This window comes from Acipenser ruthenus, chromosome 4 (assembly GCF_902713425.1).
Source record: "Acipenser ruthenus chromosome 4, fAciRut3.2 maternal haplotype, whole genome shotgun sequence".
NCBI lineage: Eukaryota > Metazoa > Chordata > Actinopteri > Acipenseriformes > Acipenseridae > Acipenser > Acipenser ruthenus.
In genome coordinates, this window is record NC_081192.1 from 18,100,785 (window position 1) to 18,119,858 (window position 19,074).

Below are 19,074 nucleotides of genomic sequence, written 5' to 3' on the forward strand. Positions count from 1 at the left end.
TGTACTGCTCTGATGAAGACATATTGTTTAAATTTTTGTAAGAATAAAAACTTTTTTGATTGAGGACCTGGATTTTTGGGAGTTGCCGTCTTTTTCCTTTCTGTGCCTTTACGGCTGGAACGGTACTTTTTTTTATACATTTTTACAGCGCTGGTACACACATCCTTCTAATATATATATATATATATATATATATATATATATATATATATATATATTATTTGAAAGTACTTAAAGTGCTTTTGTTAGAATGCTGAATTCTCATTTGCCAAATTTCCCTAATAGACACTCAAAAATGTATAGAACTGTTAGAAATAATCATTGTTCTTCAATAAGTCCTGCAGGTTGAAGAGTTCCAGTATATTTGTTGATTCAAGAGCAAACAGATATACAACAGCTGATGTTTTTTTTTTTATATGGAAAGTATAAGAAATGAATGTGTCTGCAATATACAGTGGAAGTTCTGCAGGGGAACTACGTAATTAATTTTGGTAACTGTAAAATATTTCAAACGTATAGTGGTGGTTTACATTCTTTGAATGTCCTCATTCAATATACATACATACTTACTGGAGCTCTTGCAATTTATACGTGATGTCATCAATTTCCTTAACCATATTTTGTCGTTCTTTCTTTGCTTTAGAACTGGCATCATCAAACTCCTGCTGTTTCTGCTGATGTGCAGAGTCAATCTCTGAATTTGTTTTATTTGACTTGAAAATAAGGAAGTAATATTTACAAGGTTAAATTAAACAGTACAAGTAAAAAAAAAAAAGTAAATAAAATATAAAAAACTGTAAGAAAATACAGATAAGGAGTTCTGAAATAATGCTTTGCCTTCCTTATTTTCAACCACAGCCTCAGTTAGAAGTTAGAAATGTGTTACTGAATTTGACAGAATAATGAAGTATAGGTCTCTAAGCTTGAAAGAAGTATGTTTTTTTGTTTGTTTGTTTTTAACAACAGCAATATAAACAAAAAATAAATGCAAAGTCTTTCTCATTTACATTCTTTTAATTCCACTGAGAAAAAAGAAGTGGTTCAAGGTTTGCTCTGGAGTTAAATATAAATTTGGTAGTGTACTACTAGTTGTTATTGTACTAAAATGCATGTTATTAAATGTTTTCTGTCCAATTCAACCAATTTTTAATAGTGGTTGCCAAACTCAAAATAAATAAGTGCATGTAAAAGCTATACTTGTTCTTGTGACTCAGTAGGTTTATTTTATACTGTTTGGCAAATATCTTTAAAAGGACAGTTCTGAAGAAAAGGTAATTCTTTTAAACTTTACTATTGTATCTGGTATCAAAATATTATAAAATACTATGCTAGAATAGAATACCTCCTCCTGAGATTTTTCTATGAGACTTATCGTAAGGTTTTCCTTTTTAATCTTTTCTTTCAGAAGTGGACCGTGCTTCTTCACAAAGTCAATGTCATCCTGTAGTCTCTGGTTCAATACTTCGGCCTTTGTCAGCCGTTCTTGCACTTGTTTTACCATTCCATCTTTACATTTAATATGCCATTGCAGTTCGCAGATATCTCGGGCACAGGCTTCATTTTCTGTCAATCAAAAACAATTGTACAAGTACATCAATCTATTGGAAATTAATTCAAACCTGTGTCTTCAGAGTCTCTGGTACATCACTGCCAGTTGATGGACAGCAAGAATATGTCATCAAAATCATGAAGCTGATGTGATATCTATCATGACCTGATGCACAGACCCCGATTAGCACTACTCTTGTACCCTTTTCCACCTGCACTCCCGAGCCGTGAGGCCCTCACGGCTCGGCTGGTTTTCCACTAGCAAGATACCCGACCCGAGCCGACCTGTACAGTGAATCTCCAGCCTCGCAACATATCTGAATCTGGCTCGGTGCCGACTACTTAAAGTGCTAATCTGGGTCTGTGCACAATGCCAGTTGATAACACAAAAGCTGCATGACTGTTAAATATATAAAAATAATGAATGTAGTGCAATTGAAATATATTTAGATCTTCAAATCTCAACAGATTTAAAAGCGGGACCTTTAGCTTTTAAGCCTTGACTATTTGCCATAACTACATGTTTCAGAGAACCTATACTGTACCTACAAATAGAGACATATGCTGTATCTGATTGTCTGCTCGTGTCCCCCTGTCATTTTCTCAATTGTTAAGGTATTTGACAGGGTGTGCTCTGTTGCTGGTTCCTCTGCACAAGCTTGCCACTGCAGGAGCAGTTTGGACACACAGCGGGAGAAGCGTTGACGATCAGCTGGTGGAACAAGGAGGCTCGGCCAGGGTTTGGTTGATCGGGAGGTACAGTAGTGCTTACCGTTTTCACGGAACCTCTATTTTCTTAGCTGTGCTTTGACCAGTGTTTTGTTTTTACTGTTTTTTGTGTTTATTAAATTACGCACTGGGGCTACCATTGCTGGTACCCTATTGGAGTTAAAATGAAATTAATCTGTGTGTTTGAATAAAATCAAAGCGCCTGTGCAGCGTGTCAAGTACAATGTTCTATGTCTGGCTCCAAAATCTAATGATCACCCACACATGTAACAAAACCCCCTGTTACAAGCTACTTTGAGATTTTTCCTCTAAGACTGACTAAGTCAATATGCTGTGTTATAGTATATAAAGCAAAAGTGACTGTGGTTTATGTAGGCATTGATTGTTTTCTCACACTCCATGGTAGCTGATGGAAATACAAAGAGTGACACTCTAGTGCTAGTCGTAATACCTTTCTGCACAGCTGCTGGGAGCTGCTGAAGCCTCCAGAGTGACAGGCAGTCGATTTTCTTGCCTAATGTTTTTCTTCGTTCCTTCTCTGTCTTTAAAGCTGCTTCTGCCTCTTGGCAGTCTGCTTCCAGACGTGCTGTCAAGTCAATAACCTCTGATAGCACGGCGCTGGTCTCCTCTCTTAGAGGGGTCGATGTGCCACTTTCTGGATCAGAGCAAGAGAAACAACAACTAGGAAAATGAAAACTGAGCAACAGAAACGAATGCATTTTGAGATGCATCACTGTTTCCTATCCTTTTTTGTTTGGAAGTCAATACCCAATAGATATACAAAAAAAGAAATTCCCAATAAAAAGTGACAGAATCCGGACTTAGACTCTTGCTTACTGTGAAACGTGCTATACCAGATACCCATGTTTTGAAGATCTGTTCAACTACTATAATCAATGACAGCTTAAAAAAACTGTTAAAACAATGTTCTGGTTATATGATGATAATTATCCAATCCCATATTTATTTACCTTTATCTTTATATGTATAATCACTTGTTAAATGATAATTAATTACCTCTTGCACAAAGTCCCATCCCCTCAGCAGTGAGATCAGGCAAAAATAAGGTACTAACAAGAGGCTGAACAGCACTGGGGTCTGGTGATGAAAACCTAATGGAAACATAATTTAATCATGACATGGTTAAACATGGTTAAACAGTGTGTATGTTAATCTACTTCAATCAGGCATTCATCTAAATCTGCTGTGAACTAAATATATACTAAATAAACACTCTAGTCCCTCAATAGCTCTTATTATTGATGTAAGAAATATACAATTAAAAAAAAAATGTATGTGTAAAATAATATGTAACAACTAGTGTGCTATCAAAATAGCATAAATAAAATGATGTCATTAACTGCCAGACAATGAATTAATTAATTATACAATGCTGCTTGCTCAGTGAAATGGAAATGTAACAGAGTAGAATGTGCCTATACCAGCATCCTTAAAACAGACAACATTTTAATGAAATACACCTTGGGCTGTAAACAGTAACACAATGAAAATAATAATGAGAGTTTAATTATAAAATGCTATGTTTGGCCATACGTAACTAGGCTTTACAAAGTTCAAATCTGATAAATCCTTTTGTGTGGCTAATGCAGCTGTGAAATGTGCCTTTTAATCAGATCTTAGTAACAAATTAGACAGAAATCTAAATCTAAATTGATGTGCAACTTAAAAGCAATAACACACGACAGAATGTAAAAATACGGTCCAGTATCTGCACACCAATATCTGCAAGTCTTGGAGTGTTTTATTGTGCTTGTAAAATGGCTTCAGAATGCTTCAGAATGGATCTTTAAGTAAAAAAAAAACCCTAACAATTTGAAAAATGCTTGCAAAATGTCATATTCATACATAGATATAAGTTACAATTTTCTTCGTGAGTAACATTATTGTGCTTAAACATTCTTACCTCACAACCTTGCCATGCTGAACTTTCAGAGGAAACATCTGACTTGGTGTGTGTTCCAACTGCAAAATTAAGAATACTGAAATTAAATCTTAACTACAGGTATTTTGCCTGAATATTTTGGCATCTTTGTTTTTTATGCTCCATAAGCAGAAACAGCACTAAAAAATTATACGAAACACACATACCAGGTAATAAATTATATATTCAGAGAATGTTGATGTTAAAAGCATCCCTTTACGAATCACATAGTATTTAAAAATGTATTATTGAAAATCTCTGGAAAAAAGACTAAAGGCAGGCACTAACATAGATAGCATTAGCAGTGTGTACATTAGCAGCAAGTTTCAATTTAATACATAAATAATGTTGTCAAATACAGATCCTTCATAGTGTCAACATGTCTTAATGATGCAGGTGCTCAGTTTACAAATACTCAGATACAGGCCTGTGACAGAAATACAATGATTCTTGGTTGTAAATCTCCCTCCCGACCTATGAGGGCGCTAAGCAGCGAGAACAGAGTTCTCTGGACGGGCTGGTCTGACAGTTCTTTCCCAGGGTTCAAGGGAAGTCGGCCAGCCTGGAAAGGAGCGAGACTCTGTTGCAATAACCCACTGACCCGGAAGGGAAACGACGTGGCAGCCGCAGATTGGAGAGGCGGTTGCACTCGTTTACAAAGGGGTCATGTGTGACGGCATAAAAGGGGACGGAAAATCGCAATCTGTTCCTTCACATTTGGTTTGGTTTAACCCTTTGCGGTCCATTTATTAATTGCGCGTCAGGCACGCCAGGTCTAATTCATTTTCACACGCGCAGTTAATTTTAGACGCGCTGTTTAAAAGTATTTTTTTCACAGTCAAACTGGTTTAAACGGCCCTGCATATCAACAAAGCACTCACTAGGCATCTCCAGCCCCGCCCCACCCTTTCGTTCGCTATAGCTTTCACCTATGTAAGAAATAAATAATAATAATAATAATAATAATAATAATAATAATAATAATAATAATAGTCATACATACCAATGCATACCAATCAATCATCTCCTGATCACTCGTTTTATCACCAAACTCCTCAATAATGCGATCCAAGTCATTATTTTATTACTATAACATCTCAAAAAAGCTCTGCAAATGTCCGTGTTCTCTGTGCGCTGATTCACAGGCAGCCAGCTTGTTTACTTACGACCGCCCCGTTATCTGATACCAGGGCCATGTATGACTATTCATGAGATACGCCTTTTTTTTTTTTTTTTTTTTTTTCAACTTGTCTCGGCTCCTGTCGTTCCCACTCGGCCATTGAATGATTTTCTCGACTTTTTCCAGAGAAAAAACGACTAAAACCAGTTTTTTGCGTTTCTATAATGATGTCGGACAGGGTCCGACAATGGACCTGATAGGAATAATTGCAATGTCGGACCAGGTCCGACAATGGACCACAAAGGGTTAAAATAAAAATGAGATGGACCCTGTGAGAAACAGTATTGTGAGTGTTGTGTTTTGTTTGTTTGTAATTGTCTTGTTTGTTATATTACTAGACAGCTAAACATGTTTCCAGAACTGTCTCCAAGGGCCAGCACTAAGCCAGAACATCACTTCACCACTGTCAATAAATAAACTTGTATCACCCACCACGAGCTCTACTGCATGCACCCAGGACTGGTGACCGTGTCAGTATTATTGTGGGGCGGATATTGTGTTTATTATTTGGGACTGTAATCCCGTTATTGTCTACCCCGTGCAGTACACATTGTTGTGCATTTGCGGGGGATTATTGTTTTGGTCACCAGACATGGATAAAAAGAAAATAAAGTCCTTTCCAAACAGGATTACAAATCTGTGTGTGTTTCATTACTGCACTGCATCACCCCTGCACCTGCATCCACTCAGCCACTTTGCCACACGTGGTGTCAGACACGGGATATGAATTGCAACGCACTGGCGGAGCTACTGGAGGCACTGGACAGCAGACGGGACACAGAGGAGAGAAGGAGGGGGGAGCGTTACACTGCGCTCATTGAACGGGTAGTGCTGGCACTTTCCACAGCACCAGCCCCTACAGGAACACCAACAATGTCGGCACCGAAGGCTCAGGCGATGAAGATGATGGCGGAGGATGACCCAGAAGCGTACCTGGTTGCGTTTGAGCGGCTGGCTACCAGCGAACCATGACCACGGGAGTTCTGGGCAAGCCAGATTGGACCCTGCCTGATCGGGGAGGCTCAGGCAGCCTACCAGGCTATGAGCGACCTCAGCTGCACCAGTTACGACCTGGTCAAGCTGGCCATTCCCCGCCACCTCAACATTATGGCAGAGACCCACTAGGTACGGTTCAGGGAGTACCGAAGATCCACAGAGACACGCCCCAGGGTGGTTGTGGAGCAGTAGTGTACCCACATGGTACACCTGCTGACCCCCGAGAAAACCAACCTGCAAATGGGGAAAGCAGTGGTTGTGGAGCAATTTTGCCATGTGGTCAGTGCCGATACCCAAGCATGGATACGGCGCCACAAACCCGACACCCTGGAAGACACCGTGAAACTGGCAGAGGATTTTGAGGACTCCCTAGTCTCAGCCTGGACCGGGATACTGTTGGCTCCTGCCCTTCGGTAGGACCGATTAAAACATCACCTGTTAGTAGGGGTGGCGGAAAAGTTGCCACACCCAGTTATTCTGGGCCGAGACTGGCCAAAATTCAAAGGACCGAGGTCATGAGGCTGGCGCATGATATCCCTTTTGCTGGGCACCTTGGAGCTGATAAGACAAGGGAACGGATATTGGCTCAAGACCAAGAGTATGACCAAGAGTAATGACCAAGAGTAACAAATTAAAACTTTTAATTAGAACAGTGGTTTTGTGTTTCTACCTAGCAACATGACCTGAATGCCGTAGATCCTGAAAAAATAATAGGGTTGTTGACAGTTAAGTTTGTGTGAGCCATAATAACCGTGGCTGTAGTAATCCCATTGTGGCGCTGGTACAGTAGTTTAATATTACACATACCGGCGCATATGTCGCACCGGCCTATTAGTCGCTCCCCCCCCTTTTAAGGGCCCTGCAAAAAATGCCTAGAAAATCGACTTATACAATGTTTTTTACGGTATGTAAAGTATTTATTGAAAGTACTCATGACTTCAAGGTAATATTGCATTTTACTCACCCAAAATACATTTTACTCACATACAGCCTGATTTTCAGAAGGGGCAAAATGAAAAACAGGTCACAAAACACCATTGCAACACCTGATAGGTGGCAAACTGTATTTTCAAAAGTCCTATATGTCAGTTGTGCAATGGCATTTCAGCATGTGCGCTTTGTAAAAATGCACTCTCATTACAGCTTGTTAAGCAATTGTACGTAATTAGTTCTATTTTGCAAATACCGTCTTATTTTCAAAAGATGCAAAACACTGATGTGCCCACTTAGTACAACAAAAATACACTCGCTAATTAAAACATGACCCCTCTTGTGTCTTATTTAAACTGCAACCACTGACAGGGTTGCTGAGCTGTAATTGACAGTGGCAGATATTGAAGCGCTTACAATTCTCTGACTACAGCATGAGAGGAGAGGGAAGGGAGGAGAAAAACTGAATTAAAACGTTATTATCAGTTCAATTAAGGGTCTAGTTAAGTAATTGAGAGCTCAGTTGGAAAGTAAAAAGGTCCAATTAAGCAAATTCTTATGGGAGTTAATGTTGTTGAAGCTGCCACCCTGGGATCCTTCTAGACGCTGTTTGATGAGATTCTGGGATCAATAAGATACTAACAACCAAACGAATGGCCTCCTCTCGCTTGTAACCTTTCTTATGTTCTTATGTTCTTATGAAAACCAGCAGACAAAGGAGGTCCCCAGGACCGGGTTTGAGAATTCCTGCTGTAAATGCAATGGCAATCCAGACAACAGCTGGGGACAGATCAGGCATCTGTCAGTCTTATGTCAAAGATACTGACTGATGTCACAGATGCACTTTTCCGTAGGGGTATATAATATTTCTAATTGGGAATGTGGAACCAAACACAAATTGTATCAGACTAACACATTGAACATCACACAAGTTTTATGTGATGCTCAATGTATTATCACTGATGTAGTTGCCAAGTACACTGGTTCATGGCATGACTCATTTATCATGGAGAACAGTGTCTTGTTTAGAAAATTCGAACAGGAGCTTCTAAGTGGAGGCTGGCTAATTGTAGAATATATTAAAAACATAATTAACATTTCATAATTCTAGGAGGTGATTTCTTATAAAATGCATTGTGTGCACTATTTATTTATCGAATGTTAATTTGCACAGTAATTTTGCAGTTTACCATGATTTTCCCATGCTTATTTAATGCATTTGTAGCACTTTACCATGGTTAGGTCTTTTTCTTTTTTTTTTTACAATACCCAATCATGTTTATTTGTGATTCACCATGCATTTGAATCTGCACTTTATTCTTTTGACATGGAATAGTGCAGCCAAGTTTTACAATGGGTACACTGTGATAAAGGTAATTCTAAGGTAACAGTGGAAATTCCACTTAATTCTTGATCTCCTATACTTTTCACTATTGTGCAACCAAAATAGAAATCATTTCATCTGACCTTTTTGTCCTAACCTGATTGTAAATGCAGTTCTTGGTCCTGAATGAATACTATACTGCCATATTTACTTATTTTTAATCATACCTGTTGAAACCAGCCTTCAGTTTTTCTCTCAAGCTCATGAATGTGGAGAATAGCTTTGTTAATACAAGGTGATGGAGTGTTTACCAAAGCACAGCTACGACGTCTGGTGGAACAGACCAAAAATAAATCATTCTTCACACCTGAAATAAAGCGTACATTGAAATTCTAAAAACTGAATGCCATAATTCCTTCCAGTAAAACATATGGAATTGAAAGTAGATATTTGTGTTTTTTGTGTACAAATACAAAGCATATTTTATGGCACAATGTAATACTAATATTCAGAATATAGCCTACACACACACAGGAATACACATAGATAAGTAGGTATTGTTTGTAGCCTTGCTTCATCAAATCAACATTCTTGTATATATTTTTACTTTTTGACAATAGGGTTGGAGAACAGCAGTGTTACAAATTAATATAGTAGCCTACATTCTGTATATATTAAGTTTTCTTTTTAAAAGCTGTCTTATGATTCATAAAAACACCATCATGTGATTAAAGTTTGCACTACAGCTCTTGAAGTCCTTAACATAGGTCTATATAAGCATATACATACACAGTGGAACTCCGTTCATCCAAGTCTAGTCGAGTCAAGTCACAGAGTTTGCTCGAGTCGAGTCACCTCTGGCTCGAGTCAATTCGAGTCATTAGTTCTGACAGTTCGAGTCTGATTTAATCAGATTAATTTTACGAGAGATTAGCAATCGACAAGTAAAAATAAAATAAAATTTCAATAAAAAATAAAAAATTGAGATGCTCAATAATGTGGTCATACATACCCCACTGAGATTCACCATTAAAGGTCCACAGTTTCTGCCTTTTGTTTTGTCTCTACATTTCAGGGAATTCATGATTCGTTGGCCTATTTATAAGCAGATTTTGTTATTGACCATTCAGAGGCCCTTTTACCTATGCTCAACTGGGTTGGATGTACAGTAATGGATACCACAAAACTAAATAATGCATTGAACCATTTATTTACAATTTAACTTTTTCTCAACAGTGAAACTCCCTGATAGTTTTTTTTCAGATACCTTAACCATATGAAAGGAAATGTTGTGGCATTTAATTTTATATTTGATACAGAGATCCTGTTTCTAGGCCTTAAAACATAGCAGTTACAAAGGAAAACAGTCCAAGTAATGCAAATGAGGCAAAATTAGAGTTTTAAAACCATTACATACTCACACATATACTGTATGCTCCAATTCAAAATCAATAACCTGAACCTAATTTGCTTACTATTACAGAAAGAAATGTATCTCGAAAGGATAAGAGTTTAGCATAATAATGCATGTTACAAAATAAGTAATTCTTGTTATTTTCAAATAAAAAAGGGTTGTTCACTAATATGTTTAAAAAAATAGTGAAAATATTTCACACAGAACACATCGCACCATAAACCCTTTAACTACCTATACTTAGCACAATAAAATCCCAGTTGTTTGTCTAAATAAAATCATCAATGTGGTTAAAATGCGCAAACGTACAGTAATACTAAGAGGCCAATTGTATTTTGAATAACCCTACTAACGTAAAAGACTGGTATTGTAGCTGCTGTTTCATAAACACATGCAAAATACCCCAGCAGCGCAAACAAATACATTTTTTTTTACCGGTGTAATAATTGATCGGTTCACCCATTATGACAAAATGACAAAAGCCAGTGGTTGTAGAAATAATGGAGAGGCTACAGGAATGTAAAAAAAATAATACAATTATTAAAGCTCCAGAGAGCTGTTTGTGTGTTCATTTCTTGTACAGTGCGTTATTACGTTAAAATTTGTGTGCAAAACAATGTTTTTTGGTTTTTTTTACATTTTGTAAGCTTGGGTAGTTTGGCGTTTAAAAACTAACAATTTTAGAAAAATATTTTTTTTTACAGTTCTTTTTTATTTTATAAAACATTTTAAATAGTATAACTTTAGATAAATATACATTAAACTAGACAACAAACACTTAAACCCCTATTTCTTTCTACTGCATTTAAGTTTTAAGCTCACGTAAATCTATTGATTGACCCACCAAAGAAGTAATTTCTTATTGATACTTGGTAAGAAATAATAAAAAAAGAACAAAAAATGATTTCAGTTATTTTAGACGCCTTATTTATCTAGCTTGGAATTTCTCAGTACTGGCAGGATATAGACTGCTTTTTTCTCTCCCTGTCTTCTCCATAGTTCTTAAAAGAGAACTCGACGAATGCAGGTAGTCTTGATTTACCTTCCATGCTGCTGATGCTCTTCTCTCTGTCTCTATGTTGTCAAGTGTTCCTCTCACTCATAAAGAGGCAGGGCTTGTATGCATCAAAAGGGCTGAGGTTGTTAAAAATTAAACTGATTGTGTAATTTATTTTATCATAAAGACTATGACTTGAGTCGAGTGGGGACTTTTGGGCCAGGACACAAGTCTTTTCTTGCAGGGACGCAAGTCAAGTCGAGTCATTTGATGACAATGACTCGAGTCGAGTCACCAAAAATTGAGACTTGATTGACTCGAGTCATTACAACTCTGCCTTCAGTACGTCTTGATCCATCGGTTGTGTGAGGGGGAAAGAATGAAATTGTTACTTCAACACTCGCATTAAGTGTGTGTTCATCTGAAAAGGGATGCGAGGGAGCATTGCCCAGCAATAAGAGTGCCTTTTGTGCCAAGCCATGCTCTTCATTAAATCGGTGGACCGCAGGTACAAAATGAATGGGGAACCAGTTTTTAAAAATGTCCACATCCATCCATTAATTCTTTTGACTGAAATACACGACAGGTTGGTGATCCATGTTGACATTTTTAAAGCATCTTGGGCTCCTTGACTTGCCTATTAGAACAAGAAGAAGCTTATGTGAACTGTTGCTGTTTGCACACGTAAAGTGCGTTACCCTCTCCTTGCTGCTTTATTGACCAGGTGCACAAGTTTCCAGAACAGACATGTTTCGTCTCAGTTGTCACAGTTACACATTTTCATCACAGGTACAAATCATGCACAAAAGCGCCTTCTGTGGCCACAACATTGCATTTCATTTTGAATTTACCAACTTTCCTTGAGGAAAACATATCCACGTCTGGGAGGTTACTAGACATCCTCTGCTTTTGAATAACTCTGAGGACACCTGATTTTAAGTCCCATGCTTATCATGCTTAAGTGCTTGCTTTTCAGTAATATCTCCACTATATCTCCAGAGTTCCGGAAACCAAATCCATATAAAGCTTTCAAGGTTTAATAAAACATATGACTAGATATTTTGTGCTTTGTGTCCTCCAGTGAACAATCATATTTTGACTTTGGGCAATATATTCATCTGTCTGTCACAAAATCCCAATAACAATAGTTTTCCACCTCAACTGCAGTCCATATTTTTATACTATATTATCATTGTTTAAATTCAAGTTCAGGTTATATTTTAACATCAATAAATAATCTATGAGAGGTTTTCATGTTTTAATAAAAACATCCCTCTATCATCCAACTTTCAGTTAGTACTTTACTCACTTCTCCATTCTTGTAGATGGAGATTTACTAGATTTCACCTACTTTAAAATATTGTTTTTGGCTACCAGAGAGGCAATACTAATAATGGCTTATAATGTTAACAATTAATTTTAGCACCCAGAGTGCAATCTTATTTTTCTATATATTTTTAAGTCATCTTACCATCATCATATACTTTGGTAGAGTCTGAAGGGGATTGGTCATTGCCAGCCTGGCTCAATTAATATAATTCCATGGGTTCAAATGTGACAAACTCCAGGGAAAAACTGAATAATAATCATCTTACTGCGACAAAATACCTGATCTTCTGTAATAATGTTGCAAATCTCATGTTAATAAGAAGGCTTATCCCACAACAATAAAATAAATAACGCAAGAGCCAATGGAACTTGATGGCAAAAAAAAGAGCAATATCTCATCCAGGGCAAGTGAGCTACAGCGCTACATTAATGCATTTCATGATTGTTAAAAGTACATTCTCATTTCAGAACAGAATGTCCTGAGTAATCTCAAAAAATGTTATTCTGTGTATATACAGTGCCGAGAAAAAGTTTGTGAACTCCAATGATAATTATGGAAATTCCATACTTTTACCATGATAGCCATCTTTTCTTAAATATCCAATAGGGTTTATATTAACCAATTCCATGTCTTTTGAAACAAAATTATGTATGAATTAGACAAACAATGAGTAATTCAGATTCAGGGTATGTGAAAAAGTAAGTGAACCCCTGGTTTTATCAGCTCAGTTAGGGGGATAATTAGAATCAGGTGTTTAAATAATTAGGTAGATCTTCAGGGGTGAGTTTGAGAGGCCCCACCCTATATAAAGATCAGAAACTTTGTGAGTTTGGTCTTCATCATACAGGTGTGTGAAAACACGTCATGCCATGATCAGAAGAAATCTCTGAGAACCGCAGAAAAATAGTTATTGATGCTCATCAATCTAGAAAGGGTTACAAAACCCTGGCCAGTTCAGCGGGGCTGCACCAATCCACTGTCAGACAGATAGTCTACAAATGGAGAAAGTTCAAGACCACAGTCACTCTACCCAGGAGCAGTCGTCCTACCAAAATCTCTCCAAGAACAAACCGGAAAATCATCAAGGAAGTCACAAAGAACCCCAGAGTAACATCCAAGGATCTGTAGGCCACTCTCGCCTTGGCTAATGTGAGTGTTCATCACTCAACTATCAGAAAAAGACTGAACAAGAATGGTGTTCATGGAAGGATAGCCAGGAGGAAACCACTGCTCTCTAAAAAGAACATGGCTGCCCATCTGAAGTTCGCCAAAGACCACATAGATGATCCACAAGACTTCTGGAACAATGTTCTCTGGACAGACGAGTCAAAGGTAGAACTTTTTGGCCTCAATGAGAAACGTTATGTTTGGCGAAAACCAAAAACTGCGTTCGAACACAAGAACCTCATCCCAACTGTCAAGCATGGTGGTGGTAGTGTCATGGTTTGGGGCTGCTTTGCTGCCTCAGGACCTGGACGGCTTGCCATCATTGACACAACCATGAATTCTGCATTGTATCAGAAGATTCTAGAGGAGAATGTCAGGCCATCCGTCCGTGAGCTGAAGCTGAACTGAAAGTGGGTCATGCAGCAAGACAATGATCCTAAACATACAAGCAGATTTACAAAAGAATGGCTGCAGAAGAAGAAATTCCGTGTTTTAGAATGACCTAGTCAAAGTCCGGACCTAAACCCCATCGAAATGTTATGGCAGGACCTGAAGCGAGCTGTCCATGCAAGGAAGCCCTCAAATGTCACCGAGTTGAAGCAGTTCTGTAAGGAGGAATGGGACAAAATTCCTCAAAACTGATATGAGAGACTGGCCAACAGTTACAGGAAACGCTTAGTTGAAGTCATTGCTGCTCAAGGGGGTGCCACCAGTTACTGAATCTAAAGGTTCACATACTTTTTCACACATGGATATTGAATGTTGAATCATTTGTGGAAAAAGTATAATGTTTTTGTGTCATTATGAGGACTTAGATTAAGATCTAATAACATTTTAGGTTTGAAATATGTGAAATATGTGAAAATCCTAAAGGGTTCACAAACTTTTTCTCGGCACTGTACTTATTTATAAAGAAAAATGACATTCTATAGTCCAGATATACACACCTCCAGATTGTCCCTGATAAACCCTACTGGTACTCACGTCACCTGCTGGCCAATTTTTTAATTTACTGTAACCTTTGGATAGGTATGCATATCCCGTTGAATGCACAATATTAACCCGCCCCGTTACTTGTTCTTGCCCTGGTGAGACTAACCCTTTTTGTATTAGGGACTGACCACACCTTGAATCCAAGAGTGCCTGGGTTTGTGTACCATCCACTGTCACAGGACGGTGACAGAACCCATCTGCTAGGGCCGGTTGTACTAAACGGATCCGATCCTGGATCCAGGCTCCGATCTTGATCCTATGACGTATTGGGTTGCACTAAAAGGATCAGAGCTGATCTTGAGCTCAGTTTCGGCTCAAAATCTGATCCTATTTCAATCTTGCTTCAGACCACGATCAGAGTGGGATCAGAGCTTCATTTAATGTTTTATAAATGGAGAAATTAAATGTTTTTAGTTTTGAACAAAGGAATAAACAAAATAATGTAATTCCTCCATTTAAAACTCCTTGATCCCAATCTGATCCTGCTCTATGATTGATGGTTGCGAATTAACATGAATTAAACTGTAATATATATTAAACAACAGAGATGTTTGACATACACCGTCATAATATGTAAAGGAAACTATTTTTACAATTGTAATCTTTAAATAAGCACACTGTATTTAGATGACTGATCGACATAACGGTAACTTAATAAACTTTTCAAATATTTGCAGGATTTCACAAAAATATTTCCCTAAGATTATTATATGAAAACAGAGATACTTTAATGTTTTAGAAAACACTAATGTTATCCAAATAACGGTGCATTTAAACATAGCCATAAATATTATATTAAGAAAATATTGCTGTACAGAAAACACCCAGTCAGGTCTATAATATATTATGGTCTAATACAGTAGACCTGACTGAGTGATGAAGCCTCATAACTAAATATTATTACACATGTTTTGTGTGTTGACAAAGTCATACTGCCGTTATCATTTTATCGATTAAATTAAATCATTGGTTTAATTAGATTGAACACTGTCAGGTTTTTTTTTTTTTTTTTTTAATGTTTTGGTCACTTCCCTTTTTTTTCTTAATGAGCTTACCTTCTCTGACAGCCTCGATCTCTCCCTGTCCGCAACATTTTTCTAGTGGCAGCTATCATCAGCCACTGATTCAATTTGCTCAAAATGTGTTGATAATTTGCCCTGAACCGATGCTGCAGATAGCTGTTTGTGTGTTTGGGGGCTAACTTACCGCTGTAAAGAATACAGCATCGTGAGTGTATCCGTCAGCAAATACACACGAACATTTATTATAAACTTTTTATAAGTTAAAACAAACAACATCCAGATATTAATGTACTCAATCTGTTTATACAAGCTTTGGATTTTTAAATTATAAATGTAGTAGTTGCTTCTAAGGTTCCAGCATGGACAGAATTTAAAAAAAAAAAAAAGTATGGATGGGATTTATGTCGTTTTAAATTAAATGTACTTGATATTCTGACATTCAGAATCCTTAAACGCTGCACCACAAATATTCGCTTCTCATTGGTCAGTTTCCCTAATTACGGCATATGCAGCGCCAGAATCGGATAAAAAAATTGGATTAGTGAAGCCTGCTCATGATCCGTTTAGTACAACGCCTTCTCAAGATCCGGCTCCAGTGAGCCTGGATCCGATCCTGTTTTTTGATCTCGTTAGTACAACCAGCCCCTGGAGTGACTGAAGTAATTGAACATTCTTACCTGGACAGATGAGGTCACATTCCATGGCAGGGCAATCCCGATCAATGTGGCCCACCTCCTGGCATGTCCAACACTTCAGTTGACGTGGTTCTTGCCATGAAGCTTCTAGTGGAGCTCTGAACACCGGAGCCATCAATGGGGCTCGACGGTAGGGTGGCTGACGGCCATGGGTAGCCCCCACCCTATACTGGTTCTTGGGCCGGGACCTCACGCCGTCACACTCCGTGCAACTACCTGGTCACACAATACTATTCAGTTTCATCGAAACTGGAGTAGAAAAAACTACATATTTCTTGCACTATATTTGTAGTCACTAAATACAACTCCTTGAACTAACTAACAATCCCGTTTAACACGAATATGTGTTTTTCAATATACAGCTGTGTCCAAAGGTTTTGCATAATTTGTTTATATCGTTGAGTCAGAAAACAGTGACAGTGACGTTTTAATCACCATTTTAGTGTTTGGAGCATCTTTCTTTCATAGTATGTTTTGTAATTAATGTTCTGTTAAATCACAGAATCAGTGTTCAGCCATTTTCTTGTGAGTGCACGGGAGAAGGGCGTTCCTTTGAAAAGGGGCGGGACTGACAGTGATGTGAACCAATCACATGACAGACGGAAACTATTGCCCAGTGGTGTAAGGATGGCAGGGCAATAATTAAATCTATTTTTGTTCTTATGATGAAGTTTTAAGCAATCACAGGCCAGGATTTCCAACTACTGATATATTATGTAACGGAGCCTCACGTGTTTGAAAACAAACACCTAGCTCTTTTCAAGCACTAACTAAACTTATGCAGGTCCCTGACTAGCTCACAAGACGGCTAAGCCGTTTACCTGGCATAAAACAAAAATACACAGAAAAAGAACACACGGTACCTTTTTCTGTGATACGACTGATTACACACACAGTCGGGCTCTTCACACAGCAGCCTCGAAGAGATTGGCTGCTCTCCTGTGATACCCTGCACCTGCTCTAATTTACAATAATAGACAAATTGGATTATGCCGCACTGAGAGCTGGACACCAAAAAAACTTTTATAACTACTGTATGCGGTATTGCGGTTCAAACCCCGGCCCACTCACTGACTCTGTGTGACCTTGAGCAAGTCACTTATCCTCCTTGTGCTCCGTCTTTCGGGTGAGACGTTGTTGTAAGTGACTCTGCAGCTGATGCATTGTTCACACACCCTAGTCTCTATTAGTCGCCTTGGATAAAGGCGTCTGCTAAATAAACAAATAATATTAACTTCAACTTTCAACTTTCGGTTATTTATTTATTTACTTATGCTGTATAAGCTATATTTATTTATTTATTTATTTATTTATTTATTTTTAAATCTAGTAGTCGTCAACAATTTTTTTGTTGTTTTAACCCAAATTTAGTAGTGTCCAATTATTTTGTTTAGCTCAACTCACCACTACCACCCCTGCGCTCGGGAGGGGCGAAGACGAACACACGCTGTCCTCCGACGCATATGTCGTTAGCCGTCCGCTTTTTTACACACTGCAGACTCACCAGGCAGCCACCCAGAGCTACAGTGTCAGAGGACAACGCAGCCCTGAGCAGCTTACAGGCAAGCCCGCAGACGCCCGGCCAGACCACAGGGGTCGCTGGTGCGTGGTGAGCCGAGGACACCCTGGCCAACCTAACCCTCCCTAACCACTGGAAGGCGCTCGGCCAATTGTGCGCCGCCCCCTGGGAGCTCCCGTCTTCGATCTGCAAAGGAATAGCCTGAACTCGAACCGGCGACATCCAGACAATAGGGCGCATCCTGCACTCTACGCGAGTGCTTTTACTGGATGTGCTACATTTAAACAAAATATATATGTAAATATTTATTTATGTATGCTGTATCAGCTATGTAGTGAATTAGTTATACAATTTATTTAAATATAAATTAGTCTCATAGTTGCCCTCTCAGGGACGTCAAAATGTAAAAAATGAGACATCCCACATTTAAGTTCTGGATCATGTAAAACTCGAATTCCCTTGACAATAACCGACATTCACACAATGTGTCAAAAATATAAAACAATAGTTTATTTAAGAATAAAAAGGGGTGCACAACTAATCTAATATTACAGAAAGGAAAGGCTATTGGTTAGAGATATGCGTGAATAGTATACAGTTCATTGATTTCATAGTCAAACGATTACAACGACCATAACATTATTAGCATACATGGTTAATATGATGTTCTCCCATCACCACAGAACCTAAACCTCTGGGTAGGAGAGGATCTCTCATGTCCTTTGTAATGTTATTGAAGCTGACACCCTGGGATCCTTCAAGAAGCTGCTTGATGAGATTCTGCGATCAATAAGCTACTAACAACCAAACGAGCAAGATGGGCTGAATGGCCTCCTCTCGTTTGTAAACTTTCTTATGTTCATCACCTGCAACATTAAGGCACATTTTGACAGGATGTAAGGTGGCTCTTAGCCAAGGACGGTTTACTTGGCGCCATGACCAGGTACTGAGATGTTTGGCCTTAGCACTGGAAGACAAGCGTAACATGACTAATAAGTTGCCACAAGTTCCATCAAAACATTACACACAAAAGACAACATTCCTCCGCCCAGGAGAGCAACCATCAAGAAAAGGTGTTAAAACCAAGCCTTGCCCAGGACAACTGGATGCTGCTAGAGACTTGAAAATGCTGGCAGATGTTGGTCAACGGCTTATTTTTCCACCTGAGATTGACACCACTAATCTTCGACCAGATATTGTCTTGTGGTCTGGATCAGCACGCCTTCTTCACCTGGTAGAGTTAACAGTGCCATGGGAGGTTGCTGTAGATGAGGCGTATGAGAGGAAG

At 38.5% G+C, this 19,074-nt stretch overlaps 1 protein-coding gene across 1 annotated transcript in view; it reads right to left on the reverse strand.

Annotated features, from left to right (window-relative positions):
• Window positions 1-566: 566 nt before the first annotated feature.
• The window catches only part of LOC131736989 (coiled-coil domain-containing protein 178-like), a 35,209-nt gene continuing 16,701 nt past the window's right edge, over window positions 567-19,074 (reverse strand). The window contains exons 3-8 of the mRNA XM_059023399.1: window positions 8,877-9,016; window positions 4,202-4,260; window positions 3,295-3,389; window positions 2,729-2,932; window positions 1,343-1,563; window positions 567-713 (exon numbers count right to left, since the gene is read on the reverse strand). Coding sequence (XP_058879382.1) covers window positions 567-713; window positions 1,343-1,563; window positions 2,729-2,932; window positions 3,295-3,389; window positions 4,202-4,260; window positions 8,877-9,016 — 866 coding nt within the window. The remainder of the gene's footprint in view (window positions 714-1,342; window positions 1,564-2,728; window positions 2,933-3,294; window positions 3,390-4,201; window positions 4,261-8,876; window positions 9,017-19,074) is intronic.